The 25600-nt window shown below is 49.2% G+C and overlaps 2 protein-coding genes across 2 annotated transcripts; both read left to right on the top strand.

Moving 5' to 3' along the window:
• Nucleotides 1–1959: 1959 nt before the first annotated feature.
• LOC119094694 (zinc finger protein OZF-like) lies at nucleotides 1960–5052 on the top strand. Its single transcript, XM_037217737.1, has 3 exons — nucleotides 1960–2133; nucleotides 2450–2545; nucleotides 3277–5052. The coding sequence occupies exons 1-3, from the start codon at nucleotides 1995–1997 to the stop codon at nucleotides 4479–4481; spliced, it is 1440 nt and encodes a 479-aa protein (XP_037073632.1). The 5' UTR covers nucleotides 1960–1994; the 3' UTR covers nucleotides 4482–5052.
• Nucleotides 5053–12758: 7706 nt separating this feature from the next.
• Nucleotides 12759–18401, top strand: LOC119094710 (zinc finger protein 708-like). Its single transcript, XM_037217738.1, is given in 6 exon segments — nucleotides 12759–13189; nucleotides 13588–13686; nucleotides 13997–14092; nucleotides 15063–16825; nucleotides 16827–16953; nucleotides 16956–18401. Coding segments are annotated over 6 exon segments (2391 nt in total). The 5' UTR covers nucleotides 12759–13041; the 3' UTR covers nucleotides 17114–18401.
• Nucleotides 18402–25600: the final 7199 nt, after the last annotated feature.

Below are 25600 nucleotides of genomic sequence, written 5' to 3' on the forward strand. Positions count from 1 at the left end.
TATGTCTTGCATAATACTAGGCATAACTGTGGAAAACAGCCAGTTCCATTGCGCCGAGTGAAGTGAATTGTAGATATTGCGAATTGTGCGTGATGTTCTGAAGAGACGCTGTTATGCTTCGAATGCCGGCAGCTTGCCGCAGGACGTGTGCAGCGCGTCTGTATTGTCCTCCAGAATGGTTCCATCGTACGTATTGATTGATCAAGAAAGGGGTTGGTGGGTTACAAAGTCTAGTACAGAGTATATACCAACTGTGCACTTGCAGAACCAGTCAACAAAAGTCCAGGTTGAAATGCCAGTTTTCTGACCCACGGTTTTGTTAATTTGAGAAAATATGTGCCAAAAAAATCGGGGTTAGTCCTGGACATTTTCTCAATTTCCGTTAGGTACACACACACACACACACGCACGCACGCACGCACGCACGCACGCACGCACGCACGCACGCACGCACGCACCGCACACACACACACACACGCGCACGCACGCACGCACGCACGCACGCACGCAAGCACATATATATGTGTGTATATATATATATATCTATATCTATATCTATATATATCTATATCTATGTCTATATATATCTATATATATAGTCATATATGCTAGCCTTTGGCATTACTTTCATTCAGAAACTAGTGTCACATTCATTCAGTTTCAATAATAACATTCAAATTTCCGCGGCGCACTTTCTTTTTCAACTTTCACGGTGAGTCTAGAAAGCTAAAGCTGACTGATAACAATCTCTGGTGAGAGCCGTGCTCTTCCCTCGCCCCCCCCCCCCCCCCCCACCCCGTTATGCTGTGGCGATGCATGGAAAAAATAGATTGCAACATTGTTTCTGCCACCCTCACTTTTGATGACGTCCCTCTGCCCATGCACTAGACCCCCGTGAGGCACCACCGAACCGTAATTGGGGAGGAAAGTATTGACGAAGGCGATGAGCCCGCCCTGGACACCGCTCCCGAGAGCCGCAGACGGACATCAGTCCGTCCCCTTGCCGGTGATGGCGCGAAGCGGGCTCCACTCTGGTTTGTGGCGCCCACGGAAGGCGCCTGTCCCAGGTCCTGTCCCAATGTGTCGTAAAAATCCATCCAAATCCAAATCCAAAAATCTGAAACCGTCTGTCGCAAGGTCCAGCCGTCGGACAGTAGGATGGGCGCCGAATCCTAACTTTAAAACGGTTTACGTGTGCTTAACACTGGACGCAGCACGCACATTGCAGTACTGTCTGGTAACATCTCTGTCACCGACCTCTCTGCATGCACTTTGTCACGCGCTACACCCTTTTCCGGGAGGAAGGCCACTGCCCGAGCGGAAGTGACCACTTCCCCACCTGGGTTACTTGAGACGTTCCCTGGTCGGGACTCAGGCCGCCTCGTTGGGATCCTCGAAGGGCCGGCTGGGAGAAGTTTTCCACTGAGTGCAGCATGGCTATCGCACCAAAGGGCGGGGCAAGCGCGCAGCTTCCGGCGCAGACTCCACGTGAAAAGAAGCAAACGTTTGAAATTGATCGCAATGGCCTTGAGGCGTCATTATCGTGCTGTCGAGGTGACAGACCGACGTCTGACGGACGTCTGCCGTCATTATCGGAATTATGATGTATTGAAGTAAGATTATGAGATGTGCCTGCAATGTTGCTGTTTTATTGTCATCGTCCGTATTGATGTCTGCCGATTCAAGATTAAACTTTTAATAAATTTACGTTGTATTTGCATCTAAAACTTACGTACTGTTAGGACGGCAGACCTCCCTCTTTCCACGCTCTCCCCTCCCCCCCCCCCCCCCCCCCCCCCTCCGCCCTCGCAGTCATCTGTCTCTGAGCATTTCCTGGCAAATCAGAGGGAAAGGAGTTGAGTGCCTCATAGTTGTCATGATATTTAAAGGGAAGAAAATTTAGGCTCCTTGATTTCTTTTGTAAAAGTCGACTTGTACAGCGAACTAACAGGAAATGACTTCGAGACCTGGCAAGGCTAAAAATTAACCTGACTATGAATAATGCATGCCGCTCACTCCTTCATACTTGTACAGGTCCTGATGTCACGCCTGATGTCAAGCCAGATCTGCTGACATTGTCACCTTCACAAGTGGATGTCTTCAGTGCTGTCGGTGGCTCAACTGAGGTATTAGGTACGAATTGAGAGGCAGTTTTGAAAAGCGGTCGTATGGATTGGCATCAGTATCACCGTGAAGGAGAACTACACTTATTTTTCCTTTGGCAAACGGAACGCCGTCAGGGATGACGGCTACCTGTTGTTCGGGTCGTACGCAGTACGCAGTACGCAGTACGTACGCAGTCAGTCTATTACACCTGCGCTGGTGATACGCCATTCGCTTGCGTTCATCGTAAGGCATAGGCGGTCTCTTTCTCCCCCGGTCCAGTCGAAGTGGCTGTAAAACATGTGGCACACATGATTTCTGGTCATCTGCGATGCTGCTTTTTCAGACGCTCCTCATGATATGAAGCCCGATCCTTTGGCATTGTCGGCTTCAGATAAGGATCTACTGAAGGCAGCTAATGGCTTCCCATCTCGCACGGCAGGTATGCGTCCTTACCATAGTCCGTTGATGCGGCGATTGGTGCCCGTTGATGTCACGATTCGTGCTGACGTAATCCAGCCACAAATAAGTCACTGTCAAAGTTTCATTGACCCTGAGTATACTTTACCCCATGAGGACGCCAGATAGGTTCGATTGTATGGTGTCGTAATTTCTAGTCGGCTTGAAATGAGGCGGCGCGAAAAAAGCACAAGCTCGAAAGGATTTGAAGTGTTCAGAAGGTCATTACTCTAGTGGTTGGCATGGTTCTGGAATGGCTCTTAGTTCGGCCGCTAGCTCTTCCATTGGAATGAACCTCTGTTCCTGAGCGGTGAGGTGTAAGAATGCCTGCGATCTCAACATTGCAGAGACCGTAAGACAATTTCGGAGCCAAGATAATGATTGATCCGTCCATTCCAAAGTTGAATCTGCAGGTTGTATGTTATCGACATAAATGATATATGCTATTTCTTTGAGGTTTTTGCAACAGTGTTCTAAGCAGTACTTCGCAACATATGGCTGTACGCAACAGGTAAAGAATTCAAGTTAGACTTGGTACAAGGGCGCAGTCACCTCTATAAAAGGTCCAAATTTGGTCAAGAGCGGTGACTGTGTCCGTGCTCAATGTCACGGCAATGCAACTTTGTATACCCTCCGTTAACTTTACATAAGCAACGCACCTGAAGGAATGGCGGAAATCGGCGCTTATGGTGTAACTCTAGGCCTTTGTTTCAGATACTGTTCTCTTGTGTTGTGAATACTGCAAGTTCGAACGTTCCGATCAAGATGGTGTCTCTGAGCAAGTAAAATGCCAGCACCAAGACACGCTTAGCTCGGCCTTTCCGGATGAACGCAACGTTTCAAACAAACACTGCGTTCAGAGTCAGAGTGAAAAGTCTGACCGCTCGATGAAGTCAACATTTTGCGACACTTTGTTCGAGCGAAGCGATACCCTCGCGTTGGATGTTCGGATCCACACAGGCCAAAAGCCGACTGATCACGGTAACCACGCCGACAGCAAGCCGCTCATGTGTAAAGTCTGTGGGAAGGTATTGGGATGCCGTTGTATTTTGGCCGAACGCAGTCGGACGCACACTGGTGAAAAGCTTTCCAATTGTGAGATCTGTGGAAAGGCGTTCAGTCGGCATGGCAATCTCGCTAACCACCTCCGGACTCACACAGGTGAGAAACCGCTCAGTCGTGAGGCCTCTGGGAAAGCGCTCGGTCAACATGGGGGCCGCACTCACCACCTTCGCGCTGGCACAGGTGAAAAACCGTTCAGGTGTGAGGTCTGTGAGGGAGCGTTCCGTTTCCATGGGAACCTTACTCGCCACCTCCGGACTCACAAACGCAAAAAACCGTTGAGTTGTGAGTTCTGCGGGAAAACGTTCAATCATCGTGGGAGCCTCACTCGCCATCTCCGGACTCACACAGGTGAAACACCATTTAGTTGCGAGGTCTGTGGGAAATCGTTTAATCGACGTTGGTGCCTCACTCACCACCTCCGGACTCACACAGGTGAAAAACCGTTCAGTTGCAAGGTCTGTGGGAACACGTTCAGTCAACAAGGGAGCCTCACTCGTCACCTGCGGACTCACACAGGTGAAAAACCGTTCGGTTGTGAGGTCTGTGGCAGAGCGTTCGGTTACCGTGGGGAGCTCACTTGCCATCTGCGAACTCACTCAGGTGAGAGACCATTTAGTTGTGAGGTCTGTGGGAAATCGTTCAGTCGATATTGGTACCTTCCTTACCACCTCCGGACTCACACAGGTGAAAAACCGTTCGGTTGTAAGGTCTGTGGGAAAGCGTTCAGTCAGCAAGGGAGCCTTACTCGCCACCTCAGGATTCACACAGGTGACAAACCTTTCAGTTGTGAGGTCTGTGGGAAGGCCTTCAATCAGGTATGGATCCTAACAAGACATCTTGGAACACACCGCTGAGAAACCGATGAGTTGTCATGTCTGTGTGAAGGCGTTCAGTACCCATGGAAACCTTATGATGCACATTCGAAGACATGCCAGCTAGAAAATGGTGGAGCTTTACGGTGCACGTCAGTTCCCATTGGTGAAAAATTATCTAGCTATCATAACGCGCGATTTGATATACGGCCAGCGTAACCCCTGGAATGTATCACCAAATCAACTTCTGAACGGCACAATATAGCCGGCTAAAATTTTCTACACTTGTAGTAAACTGAATAGCCGATTTTTGGGTGCCGAAAATTTAGTCGCACTTTGTAAGGTCGCTTCCCTGACAGGTCAAAGTAAGGCTGCGGACGTTATGGAACACAGCTCCCTGGGAATCGTTTTATCCTATGCAACAGCGGAGTGTTAAACGACAGCGTACATCTCAGACGGTTTTGTTGAATACTGTAACTGAATTTGGATTACGACTTATTCCATTGGCCTTAGATCAGATAAGGTCGGGTGCGAGGCGAAAACCAGTTTCGTTTTTTTATTTTTCGAGTTTTTTATTACAGGAAGGCGATTAAAGATGTTGACCATTACCAGGTCTGGAAGTCACTGACCTGGAATGATCCCACTCAAACTTGTTTTTAGGAGCATACCTCGTAGCCTAATCGTTGATGCTACTTGATATTTAAAAGTCAAAAGACGATTGCAAGCTTCTGTTTACTTATTTTGTAAAGGACGAATAAATGTATTGACTTGGAAATAGCATTCCATTTTTGCCAGCAAAATTATCCAGGTTGAAAGTAGTAACATGGGGAGGTCTGAGAGAACTTTCGACACCGCTAATGAGTTTCGCCTTTTTAACCTTATCATGCAGGCCCTATCTGTGTGGGGGAATTTAGTACCTCATTCCCTTAGTTATTGTGGTTTCAGCGGGCAAATCGACCCCTCCCCCACCGAAATGACGTCTTTTTGACGTCATTCTAGCCGCACTAGGGTCATTGACGGAAAACTTGTTGCTACGAGTGATATGCACGCTCACATTCGTGTCCACTTATTTTAGAACGCTGCCCGTGGAGCTTGTCATAACGTATGTCTGTGGAAAGTTTCGATCTCGGTGACGTGAAGGACGTAGATATTGTGAAATATGTGGATGCAGTGAAGTATGGAGTCATTTTGAAATATATAGGTATTGTGAATTATGTAGATGTTTTGAAAAAGATGAATTTGAATCAAGTGTTCCGATCAAGATGGTCTCACGGAGCACGTAAAATGCCAGCCGCAAGAGAAGTTGGTTGGCTCGGCCTTGCCGGACGAAAAGATCGTTTCAAGCAAGCAATGTGTTCAACCTCACCCGATACGTCCGACCGCTCGATGAAGTCGTTCAGGTGTCATGTGTACGCAATATGTTGCCCACGCGAAGCCATATCCTCACGTTGCATGTCTGAATCCACACAGGCCAGAAGCCAACTGACCACGTTTGGAACCATATAGGACGCAAGCCGTTCAGCTGTAGCCGGTGGGATGTTACGGAGACGTAGTTTGATCAGAAGTGGTTGAACGCACGGAGGTGAAAACCGGTTCAGATTCGAGGTCTGTGGGAAAGCGTTAAGATAACGTAGGAGCCCAGCTATTCATCTCCTAAAGACCTACACTTGTCTAGTCTCTTAGCAACGCGCCCGCGAAAATGTGCAAACTGGTTCGGGAAAACCATTTCAAGGCGCCGAAGCATCCATGACACCATAACAGCATTAGTGAGTTTCCGCCATTCTATTGGCCATGCGGTGATCCATGCCAACAAATTGTAAGACTCAAATGCTAATAAAAAAAATGTAGGGGGATCACCATAAAGGGGGCTTTTGTCAACCCTATGTTCCTCCTAGCAAGGCTCTGGCTACCCCCTGCGTACACCCAGAAACAGATCACGTCATTGTGGACGACGAAATACCCGCTCGTGGAATTTCGGCTGCCCAGGACAGGCAACGTTGAAATGGACGAATTACCTTGGGAAGCTGGAAAGCCTTATTTCTCGAATGACATAGATGAGTCGGATAGGCAAGCGTGTGCATCAGTGAGAAACAGCTCTAGATGCATATCTAGAATAGCAGTCATTACAATAAAGAGTGATAACCTCCATCTTTACCTCCCCCTCTCCGGGTCCTCGGGCTTGTTTTCCAGAAAAGTTCTTGAGGTACGCCCTGAGATTGCCCCCCCCCACACTTTTTGAAACGTTCCTACACCTATGAACACACATAATGACTTGAAACAATAATAAACAAACGTTAAAGTCGCTAGTTACTCACTCTTCGCGGACGCGTCCCTGGCACTTCGTGGCCTGATCACATGCTGAGAGGCGCCACAATAGCCGCCCACCGCCAATCACCCCGCGGCACCATGAACGCCATCACGAGCGCCATCTCACGCCACCATCTCGCTCACAAGAACGGCGCTCTTTGTTTTGTGCGCCATCTACCACTGAAGCGATGTCATCCCACAGCGGCGATCTTGGAGGACAGGTCCAGGTGAAGCACATGTAGCTCCCGCATGGTCCGATCTAGGCCCTAGGTGGGCTGTTTTTTGGACCCAGTTACCTGCCCGTGATATGCCCACGTGGGACTGAAATGGGCAGCCAAGACTGCCCCATGTGGGTGTCCATCTCTGACCCACATGCAGTCTGGTGGGACAGGCTGACTAGGCTTTGAACACGTGGGGCGGACTCTGCGTGGAGGCTGCTGAGATCACAAGGGAAGCCGTGTTCGGACTGTGCACCCGAAACCTCATTTTGTAATACCGTGACAACAATTTCGGCTCAGAACCAACGCATCGCTGGCTATCCGGTCAAGCTGATCTGGAATTGTAGGTCCAGGATCCAAGGCGGTTTAGACTCCAGGCTGGCCTGGCTGGAAGGCGCTAGCACCCGCGGGTGGATAGCTCAGAAACTTGCGACATCAAAGGCGCAGGCGCAGTAAGCCTTACTGCATGAACCGGACCTGCTGAAGGACCCCACATGCAGACGTGCGAACGATGCAGTTGCAGGGAAGGCTAATTCTTTCGAATCTGCACCGAGAACACTTCTTGTAAAATGGTGTCTTTCGACAGCGTCGACATCTCTGCAGCTTAAAAATAGGTATTCGATTCAGAGTTTATATGCCTATATTCTATTTGCATGCTGCTGTAAAGCCGTTGCTTCGCCAGGCGAAGTCCGCGCAGCGCCCATCGGGTAAATACTCCAATGACGTCATGCTCCGAATCAGTGAATTTGTCTGTACAATCATCGGACGGTTTCACCACCCTTACTCCCACCTGGTTATGGGAGGGCGATTTCGAAACGTCCCTAGCGAAACGATATCGCCTTAGCGAAGCTTTTGTAGCCAACGACCAGCAACATTATTTTCTGATGGGTGAGTGTGCGTTTGATATATCCTGGAATACAGGGCCTTCAGACATATTTTCATCCACATGGCGGGAAGGCTAGGATGCCGGTGCTGGGATGTGGTGATTGGCATGCACGTGTAGGTGTGTAGAATTTCTGTTATGGTAGGTAGGTGCTTAATTATGGTGGTCATGCCCAGCAAACATGCCATTTTTGCATCTTGATTGTATTTCTTTATGTCTTACTTTTCATGCCTGCCATTACAAATTGATTTCAGCTAGTCTGAATTCTAGATGTGAACAACACTTTAAAATATCCATCTTAGATGAAGATATCAGGTGTAGCAGAAGCATGATGGAACAAATTTTAGCGCATGCACACTATTAGTCACTGTCAAAATTTTGTTTCTAAGTTAGAATCAATCTATCCTCATTGCCTATGTGCAATGAAAAGTGGAAAATGTTGGAAAAAATGTGACACCATGGAAAAAGTTGTACAAAATGTGACAGGGAATATAAGTGAAGGTTTTGCATATTTGACCTGGCCTGAATATGAAAACCAGGGGAGTTGGGTTTGCCATGCATAATCATAGTAAGCAAATGATGGGGTGTAGGATTGTACAGAATCTAACTGGATCTAACAGGGTCTGTATAATATTTCTTTGGTAAGGTGTGGATTTTTTGCATGTGCATGCTGCCTGATGGTGTTTTAGGTCTTTGACTTTTGGGCATGTTCCAGTCATTCTTCTTTCCATTTCAAAGTTCCTACCAATTAATCTGATTGTTCCCATGGCTCATCCACTGATGTCCTGGTTTCTTGGAGTTTGGCTCTAACCTACTAAACCTCATACAAAATAAACAGTGTTGTTTATGTTTGCAGGACACTGTTGTGGTGACAAGTGGTGCAGTTCATTCAGTACAACTCTGCGAAGCCTGTAATGATATCCAGTTTTAACACATGCTTGGGTGACTGGCCAGATACCCTTTGCTAGGGTGGGGGTGAATTTTACCCCCTGAGATCTCAGGACCTAAGGGAGCTAGGGACACCAAATTCATAGGGTGGGTTGGCCTGTACTTGACTCACTCAAGTTCAAGTTTGAGGTTCTTAGGCCAAGATGTTCAGGTCAAATAAGGCCAAACAAGGTCAAATTCCAGGTTGGTCTCTGAAGTGCCCTCATAACTTAGATAAATGTTTCTAAGGAAAAGGTCACATGCTGACTTAAGGTCAGTGGCCTTGTTTGACCTTTTGAAGGTCATTGTAACACAAATCATACAAGACTGCTCTGAATTTTGCACTTGAATACACAACAAAGGTAACACCAGGCAATGTGTTTCTAAAGACAAATGTTGACCTGGGTCATTTTAGGTCAATGACCTTTTCTGACATCTAAGAAGACCATGGAAAGTGTATTGTGTGTTTCCTGCCATCAGTAAATTTGAAATGAGCACTAGCAACTATCTCATACAGCAAGCCCTAGAGCAATAAAACAGGTTGGTTTTGACCTTACTCCGACCTTATAAAAAAGTACTGGATGTGTTCAGAACACATGGTTATTACGCATAGTACTTTTGACGCAACAATGTGGGCCGCCTTGAGCCATCGGTGGATACGTCGGTTGCCGTCTGCCGCCCGCGCCGGCCGTGGACCACCATGCAGTATTCCGACAAAAACTTGACTTTTCAGAAATCAGACTGATAGAAAAACATTTTTGATGCCAAAACACACACCATGAATGGCCATAGAATACCGAACCATTCGGCGCGATCGCACGTTCCAGAAAGATATCTTTAAAAACCTCGGAAGTGGGGGGAGGGGGAGGGGGATGGTTAGAGTGCATCGTCCCCTCATTAGCAGGGTCAGGGTTGATGCAATTTATGTGAATCCATATAAAAGTCTGCGATTCTTTATACGACATGGATGTGTCTAAAAGCATCTATTTCGCCATCTCGCTTACATATAAATGGAATGTTTCACGTTTGAGGATACTGAAACAAGCACCAGATAAGATGAAGCAAGCTCATTTGTAACTATATGTATGTATGCTTTTCTTAACTGGTATGCTTCTCGTAACTGGCGAAGACTGCTCAAGACAGTACAATTCGCTGTTTAGTAAATGCGTCCCTCAGTGTGTCATGGTTTGGTTATGTCATGGTACTTCGCTCAAAATTGATTGAGTGGCCGCATGTCGGAGCGGTGTTTGAGGGGGCCCCAAGAGAGGCCGAAGGGTCTCTCAAGACCAAATATCAAGGGCCCGATGGTATGACTGAAGGGTCCGAACGGCTGGCTGTTCGTCACAGCGAACCCCGCCCGCGGGGCCATGATCTTGAATGATCTCTTGCATCGATAGGGACCCCTGAGATAGAGCGTTCCTGTATTTCGGCCAGAGATCACAAACAACGAACAGTCTGCTGCGTGTTGATCCGAGATCAGGGGGCCCATTTCCCAAGCAGGAACAGTGTCGGGCCGCGATTTATATTGGTCGCGCCCCTTTATCGCTCAGGGACCCACAGTGCCTAACAAGGCTTTCTGTGTTAACAAGGGGCCTCAAATCGGCCAGGGGAAGATTGGCTCAACAGGGACGGGGGTGGGAGCCCCAATGGCAAAGTGTCTATTGCGTTGGTCGGGGCTCTGAGAATTGGAAGAAGCATGAGAACTTATGATGAGTGCCCACATTGGGGTAATAGAAAAATCATATGCCAATCATGGTCCCAGTGCGGAGCGGTGGGCCCTCCAATCTTCCAGCATGGGCCCCGTTAAACCCAACCGGGGTCTTTGTGCCAATTATTTGATGACCTGCGTCGAACAGGGATGTTGTGGCGTCGATGATGGTTCATGCGTCGATCCGGAGTCAACTGCGCGGGTAGAAGGTCGCCATGTCAGCGAGTGGACCAATGTGATGTTACGTATCCGTCTGAGAGCCTCCGAATCCGCTGGGGGATGCCGCCCCGTGTCGCCGGAATGACGGAAGGAAAATATACCGCGGTGGGATGGAATGCTGCTTCAGTCCTTCACCGGGAACGAGTGTTCCCCGTAAAATGGTGATGAATGGATTCCTTTATCGGAAAGAAATAAGTAGTCTCATTAGCGTTGAATGGAGGGGGTCGAAATGAGTTCGGCGCGCACAGGGCCATCCCATGTTTCCCTGAAAACGTTCATGATATTGCGCAATCGACGAGCGAAACAAATATGCTGGAAAGGTACCATTGCGGCGTCTGAGACACCGAAGATACGGGGTTCGGTTTCCCGCGGTGCCCGCCGTTTCCGGCTGGGTGAGAGGCTTGCGGCGCCACATGGCCCAAGCAGCTGGTGCGTCACAAAGCCCCAATGGCGCGCCCGTAATCTCGGGGAGTAGTATAGCGGTGGCTTGGGTCGCAGTTTTCGTAAAACCGAACGGCGTTGGCCACTGCAAATAACCCCTGGGGCGAGCGCCGAGCCTGTGATGACCTGGCCATGTTAATACGAAATGTTACCCATTTTGGTTTGAAATCTACATTCACGGAATCCTTGCTGTCTGTCTACAACCCAGATGGAAATTCTGACAAAGTTTTTGAGCTCTATTTGTTTAAAAAGAGTTCACTTAGTCATTGTAACGATAAGAGCACCGGCAATGTATGTTATGCAGTCATTTAACGCCTACATTTGCACTTTATTTACTATAAACTCAAGGCAGAAAGGATCTTGGGGTAGTGTCTGGCCTATATTCCACTTATGGAAGGTAAGAATGTGTAACGTGTATGTGTATATATGAAAGGCATGTCCGCAAAAGCAACATAATAATAATGCGTCGCCCCAACATCTCTGCACAACAACACAGTCCTTTTTGCGGTTCTTTCATTGTGTCCTCGGACTGACTGTGGGTAATGCTGTTTTTTATTTTCTTTTTTGTCAGACACTTATGATATCAAGCCTGATCCGTTGGCATTGTCGGCTACAGATGAGCATCAACTGAAAGGAGGAAATGGCTGCTTATCTACCACGGCAGGTATGAATTTTTAAGTGTCCGTTGATGCGACGATTGCTCCGCGTTGATGTAACGGTTCGCGCGGACGCACTTTAGCGACGAAAAGTCATTGCGATATTGGTCTTCCCCGAACATTATCTGCCCATTGAGGGGACAGAATGTGTGTCTAGTTCATATGGCGTCCTAAATGGCTGGTCGTCTTCAAGTTAGGCGGTACGAAACAGGTTGCAGCCGTTCGCGTGCGCCTAGCACAATATCGAAAGGATTTCAAGTCTTCAAAAGTTAATTGCTATGGTGTGATTGAAATGACCTTGAAAGTGGCTCTTAGCTCCGCCGCTAGCTCCTCCATGGGAATGACCCATCTGTTTCTCAGCCTGGAGTTTCCACTTTTGCAGGGCAGCTTTCCTTCGAATCAAGCATCATTTGGCCGCTGTCTGACGGGGTACTCACGTAACCGCGTGGTCTGTCCGGAGTGTGGACCAAAATAACAACCACCCGATGGGTGTGTCTTTTGGCAGACATGGCATTAAGACTGGGTTCCGGAGCAGGTGTATTCTTTCCTTTTTCGAGTGAGATGTTTAACACAAGTATTTTAGGATAACGTCCAGTCGAAGTGTGTGGTAAAAGTCCGCTTAAACCGGCCGTCGCAATGTTCCAGGCGTCGGACAGAAGAATATAAGCGGAATGCTGGTTTTGAAACGTTTATGTGTGCTGAACACGACGCAACACGCATGCTACATTACCATCTGGTAACAACTCTGTCATCGACCTCTCCGCATGCATTTCAGAACTCGCAATTTGCATTTCTTGGGAGGTGGACCACGGTCCAGGTGGAGGTGACCACTTCCCCCTCCGGCTGACATTAAGATAAGACAAGAGGGAGAAGATTTCCACTGATTGCAGCATGGCTATCGCAACAAGGGCGGGGCAAGAGGGCAGCTCCGGCACAGACTCCAAGTTAGAAAATCAAACGCTTGTTTATCTGTCGGAATAACCTTGATGCGTCAGTATCGCGCCGTCAGTGTGACAGATCGACGTCGGACCGACGTCTACCGTGATTTTCGGAGCCATGATGTTTTGAAGTAAGATGGTAAGATGTTCTGGAAATGTTGCTGTTTTATTGCCATCCCGTATTGGTAGCTGACGCTTCAAGAGTAAATTTTGGGCTAACTTTAAGCTGTATTTGTGTGTAAAAGGTTAACTTATTTTTAGAGTGAATTTAATTAATGTCTGAGATATTAATCACCTCTATAATCATGGAACAGGAGTATTGTGTTGACGTCTCATCATCTTCAGTATATAATGATTATGATAACGATGGTGCTGGTGGCTTGCAGTATGCTGGCACAGCTGCATATCCCAACATATCTGCACAGCAACGCCGTTCTGCCGATTCTTTTCACTGTGAGGACGACGGATCTCCTTTTTCCACGCTCTCTATCCGCCTGCCCCCCCCCCCCTTCCTCCCCCATTAGTCACCTGCCTCGTGGTATTAAAGTCTCCTGTGCATTTCCAGGCGGTTCAGAGGAAAAATAGTTGAGTGCCCCGTAGTTGTTATGAAAAGAAGGGGAAAATTTCGTTTTTTTCTTACCTTTTATAAAAGTGGACTCGTACAATACGTTAATAGAACAGGACTTCAGGACCTGGCTAGGCTTAAAATTAACCTGGCTATGATTAATGGCTACCCTCTCCTCTTTAAGACATGCCAATATTTATATGTTTTCATGCTGTATTCCCTGTGCTAACGGAACTGTTGACCCTAGAGCCATTTTGGCTGTCGCTCACTCCGAATACTTCTGCAGGTCCCGATGTCAAGCCTGATATCAAGCCAGATCCGCTGACACTCTCGCCTGCACAAGTGGATGCCTTCAGCGCGGTCGGTGGCTCGGCTGGGATATTAGGTACGAATTCAGATGAGGTTTTGAAAAGCGGTCGTACGGATCGGCATCAGTATCACCGTGAAGGAGAACTACGCACTATCTTTGGTGTGGCGAACGGAACGTGGTCAGGGATGAAAACTTCCTGTTGCTCGGGTCGTACGCAGTCAGACCAGTACATTTGCGTTCGTAATCCACCATTTGCTTGCATTTATCATGAAGGCAGAGGCGGTCTCTCACTCCCCAAGAAAGTCCAGTCCAGTCCAGCAGAAATGGCTGCAAAACATGTGGCACACATGATGATTTGTGGTCATCTATGATGCTACTTTTTCAGACGCTCCCCATGATATTAAGCCCGATCCTTTGGCATTGTCGGCTTCAGATGAGGATCTACTGAAGGCAGCTAATGGCTTCTCATCTCGCACGGCAGGTATACGTCCTTGACATAGTCCGTTGATGCGGCGACTGCTATCCGTTGATGTCACGATTCGTGCTGACGTACTCCAGCTACAAATAAGTAATTGTCAAAGTTGTCTTGACCCATGATGTAGCATGGCCATTGAGGACGTCCAGTTGGTTCGATTGTATGGTTTCATGCGTCTCTGGTCGGCGAGAAATGAGGCGGCGCGAAAAAGTGCGCCGAGCTCGATTTTGAAAACATTGAAGTCTTCAAAAGGTCGTTATTCTGAAGTGGCTGGAATTTTCCTGAAAATGCTCTTAGTTTGGTCGCTAGCTCTTCCACTGGAATGAACCATCTATTTCTAAGCCTGGAGTTGCCACTACTACAGGGCAGCCTACCCCAATCAATTTCCGCGGGATCGGTCTGAAGCATGAGCCCCAAGTAGCAACAACCCGGTGTGTATGCCTTTTTAGCGGGGATGGTATTAACACTTGGTCCCTGAACAGGTGTGTTGCTTTCTTTCTTCGAGTTTGATGATTAACAACTTCTTTACGATAAGGTATAAGAACGCTGCAATTGCAACAGTGCACACTTAAAAGAATTTCTGAGCCAAGAAAAGTATCCGTCCTTCCATACGAGAGTTGAGTCTGCAGGTTGCATCGTAGCGACATGAATGGTATGTTATTTCTTTAAGATTCTGCAACCGTGTTTTAAAGAGCACTGTGCGACATGTGACCACGCAACCGGTAAAAACATTGAGGTTGAATTTGGTACAAGAGGGCGCAGTCACCTCTATGAAGGGTGCAGATTTTTTCAAGACGCTGTGGATGTCACGTGCAGATGTCACGTGATGTCACGTGTCACGTGTCACGTGGATGTTCGTGCTCGATGTCACGGCAATGCAACGTTGCATGCCCTCCATTAGCTTTACGTTAGCAGTGCGCCTGAAGTAATGGCGAAAGTCGGCGCTCTTGATCTACCGCCACGCCTGTGTTTTCAGATGCTGTTCTCTTTTGTTGTGAGTACCGCAAGTTCGAACGTTCCTATCAAGATGGTGTCTCAGAGCAAGACAAATGCCAGCACCAAGACAAGTCGCTTGGCTCAGCCCTTCCGGATCAACGAATCGTTTCAAACAAACATTGCGCTCAAAGTCAGACTGAAGAGTCTGACCGCTCGATGAAGTCAACATTTTGCAACATTTTATTGGAGCGAAGCGATACCCTCGTGTTGCATGTTCGAATCCACACAGACCGGAAGCCAAATGATCAGGGGAACCAGGCTAACAGCAAGCCGCTCAGTTGTAAAGTCTGTGGGAAGTTACTGAGATGCCGTCGTAGTTTTACCGAACATAGTCGGACGCACACTGGTGAAAAGCTTTCCAATTGTGAGATCTGTGGGAAGCTGTTCAGTCGACCTGGGCACCTTAATCGGCACCTCCGTACTCACACAGGTGAAAATCCGCTCAGGTGTGAGGTCTGTGGGAAGGCGCTCAGTCGGCATCAAACCCTGGATAACCACCTCCGCACTCACACGGGTGAAAAACCGTTTAGTTGTGAGGTCTGTGGGAAAGCGTTCGGTCAGTTTGGAAGCCTTACTCGCCACCTCCGGACTCACACAGGTGAAAAACCGTTTAGTTGTGAGGTCTGTGGGAAGGCGTTCAGTCGACCTCGAACCCTGGATAACCACCTCCGTACTCACACTGGTGAAAAACCGTTTAGTTGTGAGGTCTGTGGGAAGGCGTTCAGTCAACTTGAAAGCCTTAATAAGCACTTGCGTACTCACAGAGGTGAAAAACCGTTCAGATGTGAGGTCTGTGGGAAGGCGTTCAGTCAACATGGAACCCTTAATAGGCACTTCCGTACTCACACAGGTGAAAAACCGTTCAGTTGTAATGTGTGTGGAAAGGCTTTCAGTCAACAATGGGGTCTTACTTGCCACGTCCGTACTCACACAAGTGAAAAGCCGTTCAGGTGTGAGGTCTGTGGGAAGGTTTTCAGGCTGCATGCCAACTTGACTAACCACTTTCGGATCCACACAAATGAAAAACCGTTCAGTTGTAAGATCTGTGAAAAGGCTTTCAGTCTACATTGGGGCCTTACTTGCCACCTCCGGACTCACACAGGTGAAAAACCGTTCAGATGTGAGGTCTGTGGGGAGGCGTTCAGTCAACATGGGTACCTTACTCACCACCTCCGTACTCACACAGGTGAAAAACCGTTCACGTGTGAGGTCTGTGGGAAGGCGTTCAGTCGACATGGAATTCTTTATAACCACCTCCGTACTCACACAGGTAGGGCGCCGTTCAAGTGTGAAGCCTGTGATATGGCCTTTATGCAACGTTGGGGCCTTACTTGCCACCTTCGGACTCACACAGGTGAAAAGTCGTTTAGTTGTGAGATCTGTGGGAAGGCGTTTATTCAACGTGGGGACCTTACTCGCCACCTCCGTACTCACACAGTTGAAAAACCGTTCAGATGTGAGTTCTGTGGAAAAGCGTTCAGTCAACATGAAAGCCTTAATAAGCACTTGCGTACTCACACAGGTGAAAAACCGTTCAGATGTGAGGTCTGTGGGAGGGCGTTCAGTCAACATGAAACCCTTAATAAGCACTTCCGTACTCACACAGGTGAAAAACCGTTCAGATGTGAGGTCTGTGGGAAGGCGTTCAGTCAACATGGAACCCTTGATAGGCACTTCCGTACTCACACAGGTGAAAAACCGTTCAGTTGTAATGTGTGTGGAAAGGCTTTCAGTCAACAAGTGGGGTCTTACTTGCCACCTCCGTACTCACACAAATAAAAAGCCGTTCAGGTGTGAGGTCTGTGGGAAGGCGTTCAGTCGCCACGGAACCCTTAATATTCACCTCCGTAATCACACAGGAGAGGCGCCGTTTAGTGTGAAGTTTGTGACAAGTCGTTCATTCAGATAGGGATTGTGACGAAGCATCTACGGACACGCGCACCGGTGGGAGACCGTTGTGTTCATGTCTGTGGTAAGGCGTTCAGTACCAATAGGAATCTTACGGTGCACATTCGGAGCCATACCAGTTAGAAACCATTCAGTCGTAATATCCGAAATTTACGGCGCACGTTAGTTCACTTCGGTGAAAAATTATTTAGCTATCAACACGCGTCCTGGTGTACGATCAACTTCGCTCTTCGAATGCGTTTGAAATCAACTTCTGAATGGGACAACCTAGCAGCGCTAAACTTTGCGCAATGGTAGCCAACTAAAAAGCCGATCTCTTGCTGCTAAGAAATGCCGTTTGTCGCATTATTTAAGTTATAAAAAATTGTTTAAATAATTATCAAAAAATTAGTGGCACCATGTAACTTCGTATGCCGACATGTTTCATAGTCAGGCTATTGGCGTCATGGAAGACAACTCCGTGGGAATCGTTTAATCCTTGGCTGCAGTGGGGTGTTGCACGACCGCATACATCTCAGAGACTTTTAAATACTGTGACCAAAGTTAGGAATGGGACTAATCCATTGACCTTAGGTCACATAAGGTCAGGTGCGAGGCGAAAACCAGTTTCGTTTGCTACTGGATTCCTTTATTTCTTGGATTGTTTTGGCACCCGTTTCGAGTTTCTTGACTACAGGGAGGCGAACAACTATGTTAACTTCAAAAGGCCTGAAAAAGTAAGTGACCTAGGATGACCCCAATCAAAGTGTTGTGTTTAGGAAAGTTCTTAGCGTAACTCTTGGCGCTACTTAATGTTTGAAAGTTAGAACGATACCGCAGGTTTTTGGTTACTTACCTTGTACAGGCCAAACACGGTCATGAACTTGGAACCAACAACATGGAATCTTTGTTAGAAGGATTATTCAGGTTAAATGTGGTAGTATGGGAAGGGCTGAGGAATCTTTGGACACCACTGATGAGTGGCATTTGATCTTCAGATCATGACCTACTGACCTAAAAGTTTGACCCAAGTGAGCTCTCGTTCACCCCATCTATTTGGTGAATTTATGGTCTCTCACTCCCTCAGTTGTTGAGATCTCACTGGGGAAGGGGGGGGGGGGGGGTGGGGTGGCATTAACCCCTCTCCCACCGAATTGGTGTCGTATTGTGGCATTGGTGCGGTCTTTCGCGCGCGTGTCCATGGCGGAGAACGTGTTGCTGCGACGAGTGATGTGCACGCTCACATTCATGTCCACTTATTCTAGAACGCTGCTCATGGAGCTTGTCACAGCGTATGTCTGCGGAAAGTTTTAATTTATTGTGAAGGATTTGGATATTGTGAAGCATGGAGTCATTTTGAAATATTTCGGTATTGTGAATTATGTAAACGTTTTAAAATAGATTGATTGAAATAGAAGGTCAAGTGTTCCGATCAAGATGGTCTCTCGGAGCACGTAAAATGCCAGCCGCAAGAGAAGCTGGTTGGCTCGGCTTTGCCGGATGATAAGATCGTTTCGAGCAAGCGATGCGTTCAACCTCACCCGATGCGTCTGACCGCCCGATGAAGTCGTTCAGGTGTCATCTGTGCGCAATATGTTACCCACGCGAAGCGATATCCTCACGTTACATGTCTGGACTCCCAATGCAGAAGCCAACTGACCACGTTTGCAACCAGATAGGACGCAAGCCGTTCAGCTGTAGCCGGTGGGATGTTACGGAGACGTAGTTTGACCAGAAGTGGTCGAACGCACGGATGTGAAAACCGGTTCAGATTCGAGGTCTGTGGGAAAGCGTTAAGATAGCATAGGAGCCCTACTATTCATCTCCTAAAGACCTACACTTGTCTGGTCATTGGCCATGCGGTGATATTCCGCCAGGAATTTCCGCCAGGTCAACACATTGTAAGATTCGAAATGCTAATATCTGGCTCATTGGAGCTAAATATGAGCAAATATCAGCTCATTTCCACCAAACAGATCGATCTACAATCTACCTTCGCGATGTCCACATTGTAGAACGCAGATAAAACATGAAAAAGCTTCTGAGTTCCATCGGTTTAGGAGTCCACTAAGTTATGACAAATCAAGGACACCGGTGACTTATTCAACGCTGTCGTTAAACGCCTGATTTCTGCAGTTTATTGACCTTAACACGCGCTCAGGTGGGGGGGGGGGGGGCAAATTGACTCGCCCCACAAAGGGTTTTCCAGAATGGTTTCCGAACGACGCGGCGCGTTCGCGCCATGTTTTGCATAGCTGTAGAAGATTGAATAGCGGATCGTTTAGCATAACACAATCTACATGTACTTTGTAAGGTCGCTGGCCTATGGCAGGTTAAAGGCAGGCCATGGTTTCAGCGAAGTCAACTTCTAGGGAATCGTTCAATCTGATGCAACAATAGAATGTTAGACGAGGCCATACATTCCTGAGATGCTTTCTTAGGCAACACAAATAATGCATGAGCAAATTACGTTGACCTTAGATCAGGTATAAAGGTCAGACAAAGGTCAAAACCAGCCTGTTTTATTACACCAGGGCTTGCTGTATGAGATGGTTTCTGGTGCTCATTTCGACTTTATTGATAGCAGAAACCGCATTATACATCTTCCATGAACTTCTTTAAAGTCAGAATAGATCATTAACCTAAAATGACCTATGTCAGCATTTTGTTTTTAGAAGCATGCTGACTCGCGTGATCTTTGTCGTTTATTCAAATGCAAAACTCAGAGCAGTCCTGTATGATTTTGGTTATCATGACCTTTAAAAGGTCAAACAGGGACACTGACCCTGAATGAACATGTGATGATGGATCACCCATCTTTTGCTTCGGGACTTCAACCCAGAGTTTCTTGCAGCTCACACGTCGCAGGATCAGGCGTGATACAGAACGCCTTCCTTCGATGGTCTAGTAGCCGCACGACTTCAGGCGTGGCAGCTTCCAGGCGAGCCCGCGTCCAGCATGTCCGACCTTCTGGTGACAGTGCGGAATGATCAGTGAGGTTACATGGCTCTTGTTGGGGAGGATTACCGGGTGCACCACTTGTCCCAGGAAGCTGCGTCTTCGAAGCCTCCCCCCCCCCCCCCCGACACAAACCAGTCCGTCTCTCACGATGGGGTGGAGGCGAGAGAGCTCGTTAGGAAACCAGGTTTCTCTGTGATCCTAGTTTTCCATATTTTCTCGGTCCTTTCATTCCTGTAGCGTATGCAGCTCCGACTTATAGTCCCTCTTTTGAAGAGTTCTGAGAACGACCTTCTCTTTTTCAGTCATGTCCTTCGATTTCACTTGAAGTGTTAGCTTGCTCAGTCTGCACCGTGCCTCTCTTCATCACCACGCCATAACAAAGCCTTTTGAAGCATAGCCAGAATCTTGCAATCAGAATCTTGAAAATGAAAACCGACTTCTTGACCTCAGAATCATCATTTCCAACCTCATCGTGCCTCTTGCCCTCGTGAAAGGCTGCACTTGTCAGAAAGGATGGACTGTACCACACCAGATTGTTGCCCACGAGCTCTTCTGCCTTTACTCCTCTAGAAGCGGGATCTGCCGGGTTCTCCTCCGCCACAATATGTCTCCACTGAGTTCGGTATGGTCACGTACCTGCGGCACGCGGTTTGCCACATAGACGTGGAGTGAACTCGCTTTGTTCAATATGTACCCTAGTACTATCTTGTCTGTCTAAAATAATTATTTTACGTTCGACAATCTCAGCTCAGCTTGAAGAAAATGACGCCTGATCTTCACGGAGAGCACAGCAGCTGTCAGCTCAAGCCTCGGTATGGTTATCAACTCGGTCAGTGCGACACGAAACTCTCATCACCAGTGAACAGTTCACCAGCCCGTTCCTTTCCACTGTGCTCAGGTAACTACACTGTCTATAGCCGACTGAGCTGACAAAAATGATGCAGTTCAATTGTCATCCCGCTCTGCAGCCCACCCTGCACGTAGCATCATGGAACGCTGACGTTATTCAAGGCCATCATGCTTGCTCTTCACGTCTCCTGCGCTCTTGCCACGTCATCTGGTATGGGCTCGTCCCACATAAGGCCTTCGCGGCACAAATCTCCCAGGAGTAGCTTGCCCTCCATCACGAAAGGAGAGATGAGGCCCAGCGGCCAAACACGGAACCCACCACCGACAAGATGCCTCTCCTGTTCAATGCTTGACACTTGGCTTTACCGGGATGGAGAACATGTCATTTTCTGTGTTCCACTCCACTCCCAGTGTCTGTTGAACGGGGAGGCTGTTGGAACCAATACCCAATCTCCGCAGTCCTGAACAGCGACTCTGCCGACACAAAATTCACATCAATGTTGTTCGAGATAATCTTGTGAACTTTGAATCCTTCGCATTGGCATAGGCTTGTGGTCGCACCAATCAAACGCACCGCTATATCTGCATCTTAAACAGATGCGAGACCGTCGTCGATATTGAAATCGTTTTTACGAAGTCGGCGGCTTCCTTTTCGCTACCATTATGATAGCCTTCAGCTGCAGCTCTCGGCGCAAACATTGCGCACGCGGGAGATGTTGCACCAAAAAGTCTTCAAAAAGTCCAAAAAGTCTTGAGTCTTCACCCTGTTCTCATTTGGGTGCTTGCCCAGGTCGCCGTCTTTCCATCTCAGCAAGCGCAGGACGTTGTGATTTCTGACATTTACGACGGCCTGGTTGGACATAGCCTCAAAGTCACAGGAGGTCGCCTCGGGCTGCTTACGGAAACGACACAGGATTCTGGTGGGGCTGTCACGTCAGGGCCCTGCAAGAGGTAGCTGTTCAACACGCGGCCTTCGAACCCGGCACTGCAGTCGAAAACGACACGGATCTTGTTGGCATTCCCCGGGGGATAGACTGCGTGGGGAGAGGATGCCCGGCTGTTGTCCAGCTGACCCGGCTGACCCGGGTCAGCCGGGTGACCCGGCTGGCTGTTGTCGAGCTTCAGCTCGTCACTGGGGACTTACGTATACCCCTTTACCACGGCCGTTTCTATCAATCCAGCATAGTCATGGCGATAGGACTCAGTTCTCACGAGGTTCGAATTCAGTCCTTTCACTCGTTGCGTTGCCACGGTCTTGTTGTTTGGCAGGGATGTCTTGTCATTTATCAGTAGAGGCGGCATCTCAAAATGCTCATCTTGCCGTTGCCACCTTACCGCTGACATCTTCTTCACGAGCCGCCGGTCCTGGATCGACAAGCCCGTCCTGTTCTCGCGTCTAGTCTCCTGAAAATCTGACTCAAGCAGTTGCATCGTTCCCATTGTCACGCGCCTGAGACTGGGAGGTAAAGTAGCAACGTTTTTGGCGACCGCCCCTTCCCCCCCCCCCTCCCCCCACCTGTGTCCACCAGATGGCACGTTGCTTCGGCTTCGCTGCTTCCAGATAGGCGCCCCACCCCAAACGTGTTCTGCCAGTCCGGGGTTCGTCGTCTTGACCACAAACAGCCTCCAGGGGCCTAACTGCACGCGAGCTGTCCATACCAAGGAGCAGGGCCACTGGTGCTTCTTGGAAGAACACTGACATCTTGTCAGCAATCCCTACCAGGTGCTTCCACTTCAGGTCCGTCTCTCTTTTGGTGATACTTCTCTTGGAGCATGGGATCCCAGGACGAGTATACGCTGATGGCAGCTTGATGGCGTCATCTGCCGTCAGTGGCTGAACCAGCCAACTTTCAACTGCTTCACTGTCAATGCCGCACTTGTCTGCCATGGTGCTCAGCTCCAGCTTCGTCGTTCTACCTTCCACATTCAGAGTTTCACAGACTGACTCGGGCACAAAACATAAATCTGACTGAGCATCAAGTAGGCCATGCACTAGCAGTTGATGCCGAGAGTTGTTGGCTTGACTTAGTAATGCAGGCAGAACCAGTAAGTGAATGCAACTTTCTCCTTTAGTGGGAGCAGAAGGACGTAGCCTGCGGCGCGCTGTCAATCATCTGTCCCCCATCTGCGTGAGTCTCCAGTTTTCTCACAAATGATTCACTAAGCAGCCCTGTGGGATGCCATCTGCCACATTCATCACACTTGGCCTTTGAACGACATTCCCTCCACCTGTGTCCTCTCCTCAGGCAACCTCTACACAGGCCCAGCTGGTTGATTACGTGGTCGCGCTCACCAACAGTCTTCCTCTTAAATGTGTCCTAGCCCTTGATTTCATGTTGTTTTTGACACAACACACAAGTGGAGGCTCTTCTTGTGTCCTCAACTTCAGTTAAGGACATGGAAGTTCTGGCCTTGCTTTGTTTCATGCTCTGTGGAGCAGTTCGCCTTTCTTCATGCGTAGGTAGATCCACCGGCCCACAGGCTCTGGCCTCGTTTTATCGGGGTCGCCGTGCCCCCTCGCCCGCGTCCCCGGGTTGATCGGATCCTGGTGGCTGAGGGATGTGTCGTGCGGGTCAGTCGCGGTGCGTCCGAACACTCCACTTTGGCCAGAATTTCCGGGGGTGCGGGGGGCCCGTGGGACCCCACACGGGTCTAGCGGCCTGTCGGTCGTGCTGCGGATGGGTGCTCTGTGCGGGTCTCCGCTTGGGGCGCCTGGCCGCGCGCAGCGGTTTAAGGGGTCAGGGACGGCGGCGCTGAACCACGGTCAGGACCGGGAGGGTTCTCCGCGGCTACACCTGGCCGTGTGGGAGGCGTCGTTCGCCCCGTATAGGATTGGGGTAGCCCTGGCGGTGACAACCTCCCGAAGGAGTGTTGGGCCGTCCCCCAGTTGGTGTCCGTGGTGGGTGGGAAGCCCCGGTGCCGAAATGAAAACCACCTTTTATGGCGTCTTCTCACGTTAAAAACACGCACCCTCCGAAAGGAGGACGGACCTCGGCAACCCCAGGGTGCAGAGAAGAATCTGCGTCCCCCGGTCCACGTATCCTGATCTTCGTTAGTAATGAGATTAAGCTGTCTTCCCTCTCACCGTTTCATAGGCGGAACGGCCGCGACGGGTTTGGAAAAATCATCTGATGATGATGAAAATCATGATGAAATGATGACGATAAAATCATCTGATGACGCGACAAGTTCAGGGATGTAAAAATAGAAGTGGAGTTCGCTAGTGGTCTGGAGGCGAATGGGGCTATGGCAGCGAAGGAATTTACGCATTGTGTTCGCGATGGGAGTGGTAAGCATGGAAAGACCCTGTCAATATCAGCAATAGCACATAAGACCAAACATTTGTCCAGGGACGTAGGCAATTCTTTTGGTCTGCGTGACGTCGCCGTGGACGAGATAGTCGAGGGACTATCTGCGTTTGGCGTGACGAGCGCTCGTAGGATTCTTGTCAGACGGAGAGGAGAGCTGAAACCCACCAATAAACTCATTCTGACGCTTAGCTCCATTGATTTGCCGGTCGAGATACGTGTGGGATACGCTCGAGTGAAGGTTCGCCCTTATGTGCGTAACCTCATGCGGTGCTACCAGTGCCAGTGATTTGGCCACACCAAGCTCCACTTTCGTAACCGCCCAGCATGTGGTAAATGTGCGTCATTCTAGCACACGAGCGAAGTTTGCACCTCTGCTGAACCCCACTGCGTCAACTGCGGCAAGGACCAAATCCCGTACACGACGTACGACCGTACATGCCGGGCCCACGCGAGAGAAAAGGAGATTATATCGATTAAAACCTCTAAAAACGCCTCTTTTCGTGAAGTTCGTGAGCGTAACAACGACAGCCACGCGAAAATATTGTATGCGTCCAAAATGAAAACTTCGTTTCCATAAAGTAATGCCATCGAGCAAATGACGGCAGTTCAGTTCGTAGGACTTCTGAGGTCGTTTGTCCTGTCGGTTGTTTCCTCGGTCCAAACGCCCGACTCCCAGCCGGCATTCCAACCTCCCTCCCCGTCGACAGAACGGTCGGTGGACGCCGCCCTGCTGGCCTCCTCGGTGCGCGCTGGATCACCAACGGGCGACGGTTGGACGACAGCTGGGCGTGGTCGGAGTCCCAGCTCGCCGTCGGCCGTCCCTTCGTCTGCGACTCCATCGGTCCCTTCACTACAGGCACCCCTTGCTAGTGCCTGTGAGCGCGTGACAGAGACGCTGGAGCGCCAGGAAACTGACGGGCGCGCCCGCAAGGCCAAGCGAGTGCGCTTGGACGAACTGGAGCGTGCTAATGCGGCAAGCCGTCTGTCCGGGGCAGACAAAGAGCCAGTCCCCCGAAACAGCACTCCGTCGCCACGGAGGCCGGTAGAGACCCCCACTGGTCCCTCGAACACCGCTAGAGGCCCACTGATGGGCCCTCCCCCGCCTGCACCCCGGATTGGGTACGCTGGCGTAAAGCGCGCCCCAGCTGCCCCCCCCTTCTCCGTCTGACGGAGGAAGCCCAAGGATTCGTCCCAGGGTGGGGCACGGCCACTCGGTGTTAAGCCGCAGCTCTCGGTCTGAGACGTCTGGGCTGACAACTGGCGCAGCCGAGTTCTTTTAAGCCGGGACTGGTTTTAGCTTTTCACATCTTACTGCTTTTTAATGCGTACTTTTACAGCCGTTTCTACAGTGGAATTGTAGAGGAAGAAGGGCGAATTCCCTCGGTTTCGAGGCTGTCGTCAGCAGGGTCTCTCCTGCAAGCCGTGGCGCTGTAAGAGACCAAGCTAGCGTCTGAAAATTTATGCTTTGTTTTTAATTTTAATTAATTAATCCTTTGAAAGGATGTGCGAT

Source organism: Pollicipes pollicipes, unplaced genomic scaffold (assembly GCF_011947565.3).
Source record: "Pollicipes pollicipes isolate AB1234 unplaced genomic scaffold, Ppol_2.1 Scaffold_1600;HRSCAF=1878_pilon_pilon_pilon, whole genome shotgun sequence".
Classification (NCBI taxonomy): Eukaryota; Metazoa; Arthropoda; class Thecostraca; order Pollicipedomorpha; family Pollicipedidae; genus Pollicipes; species Pollicipes pollicipes.

Excerpts from the sequence above, each read along its gene's own strand:
- LOC119094694 (XM_037217737.1), top strand. The coding sequence starts at position 1,995 with ATGAATAATGCATGCCGCTCACTCCTTCATACTTGTACAGGTCCTGAT. Across the intron at positions 2,134-2,449 it reads TGGCTCAACTGAGGTATTAG|ACGCTCCTCATGATATGAAG; the intron begins GTACGAATTGAG and ends CTGCTTTTTCAG. Across the intron at positions 2,546-3,276 it reads CTTCCCATCTCGCACGGCAG|ATACTGTTCTCTTGTGTTGT; the intron begins GTATGCGTCCTT and ends CCTTTGTTTCAG.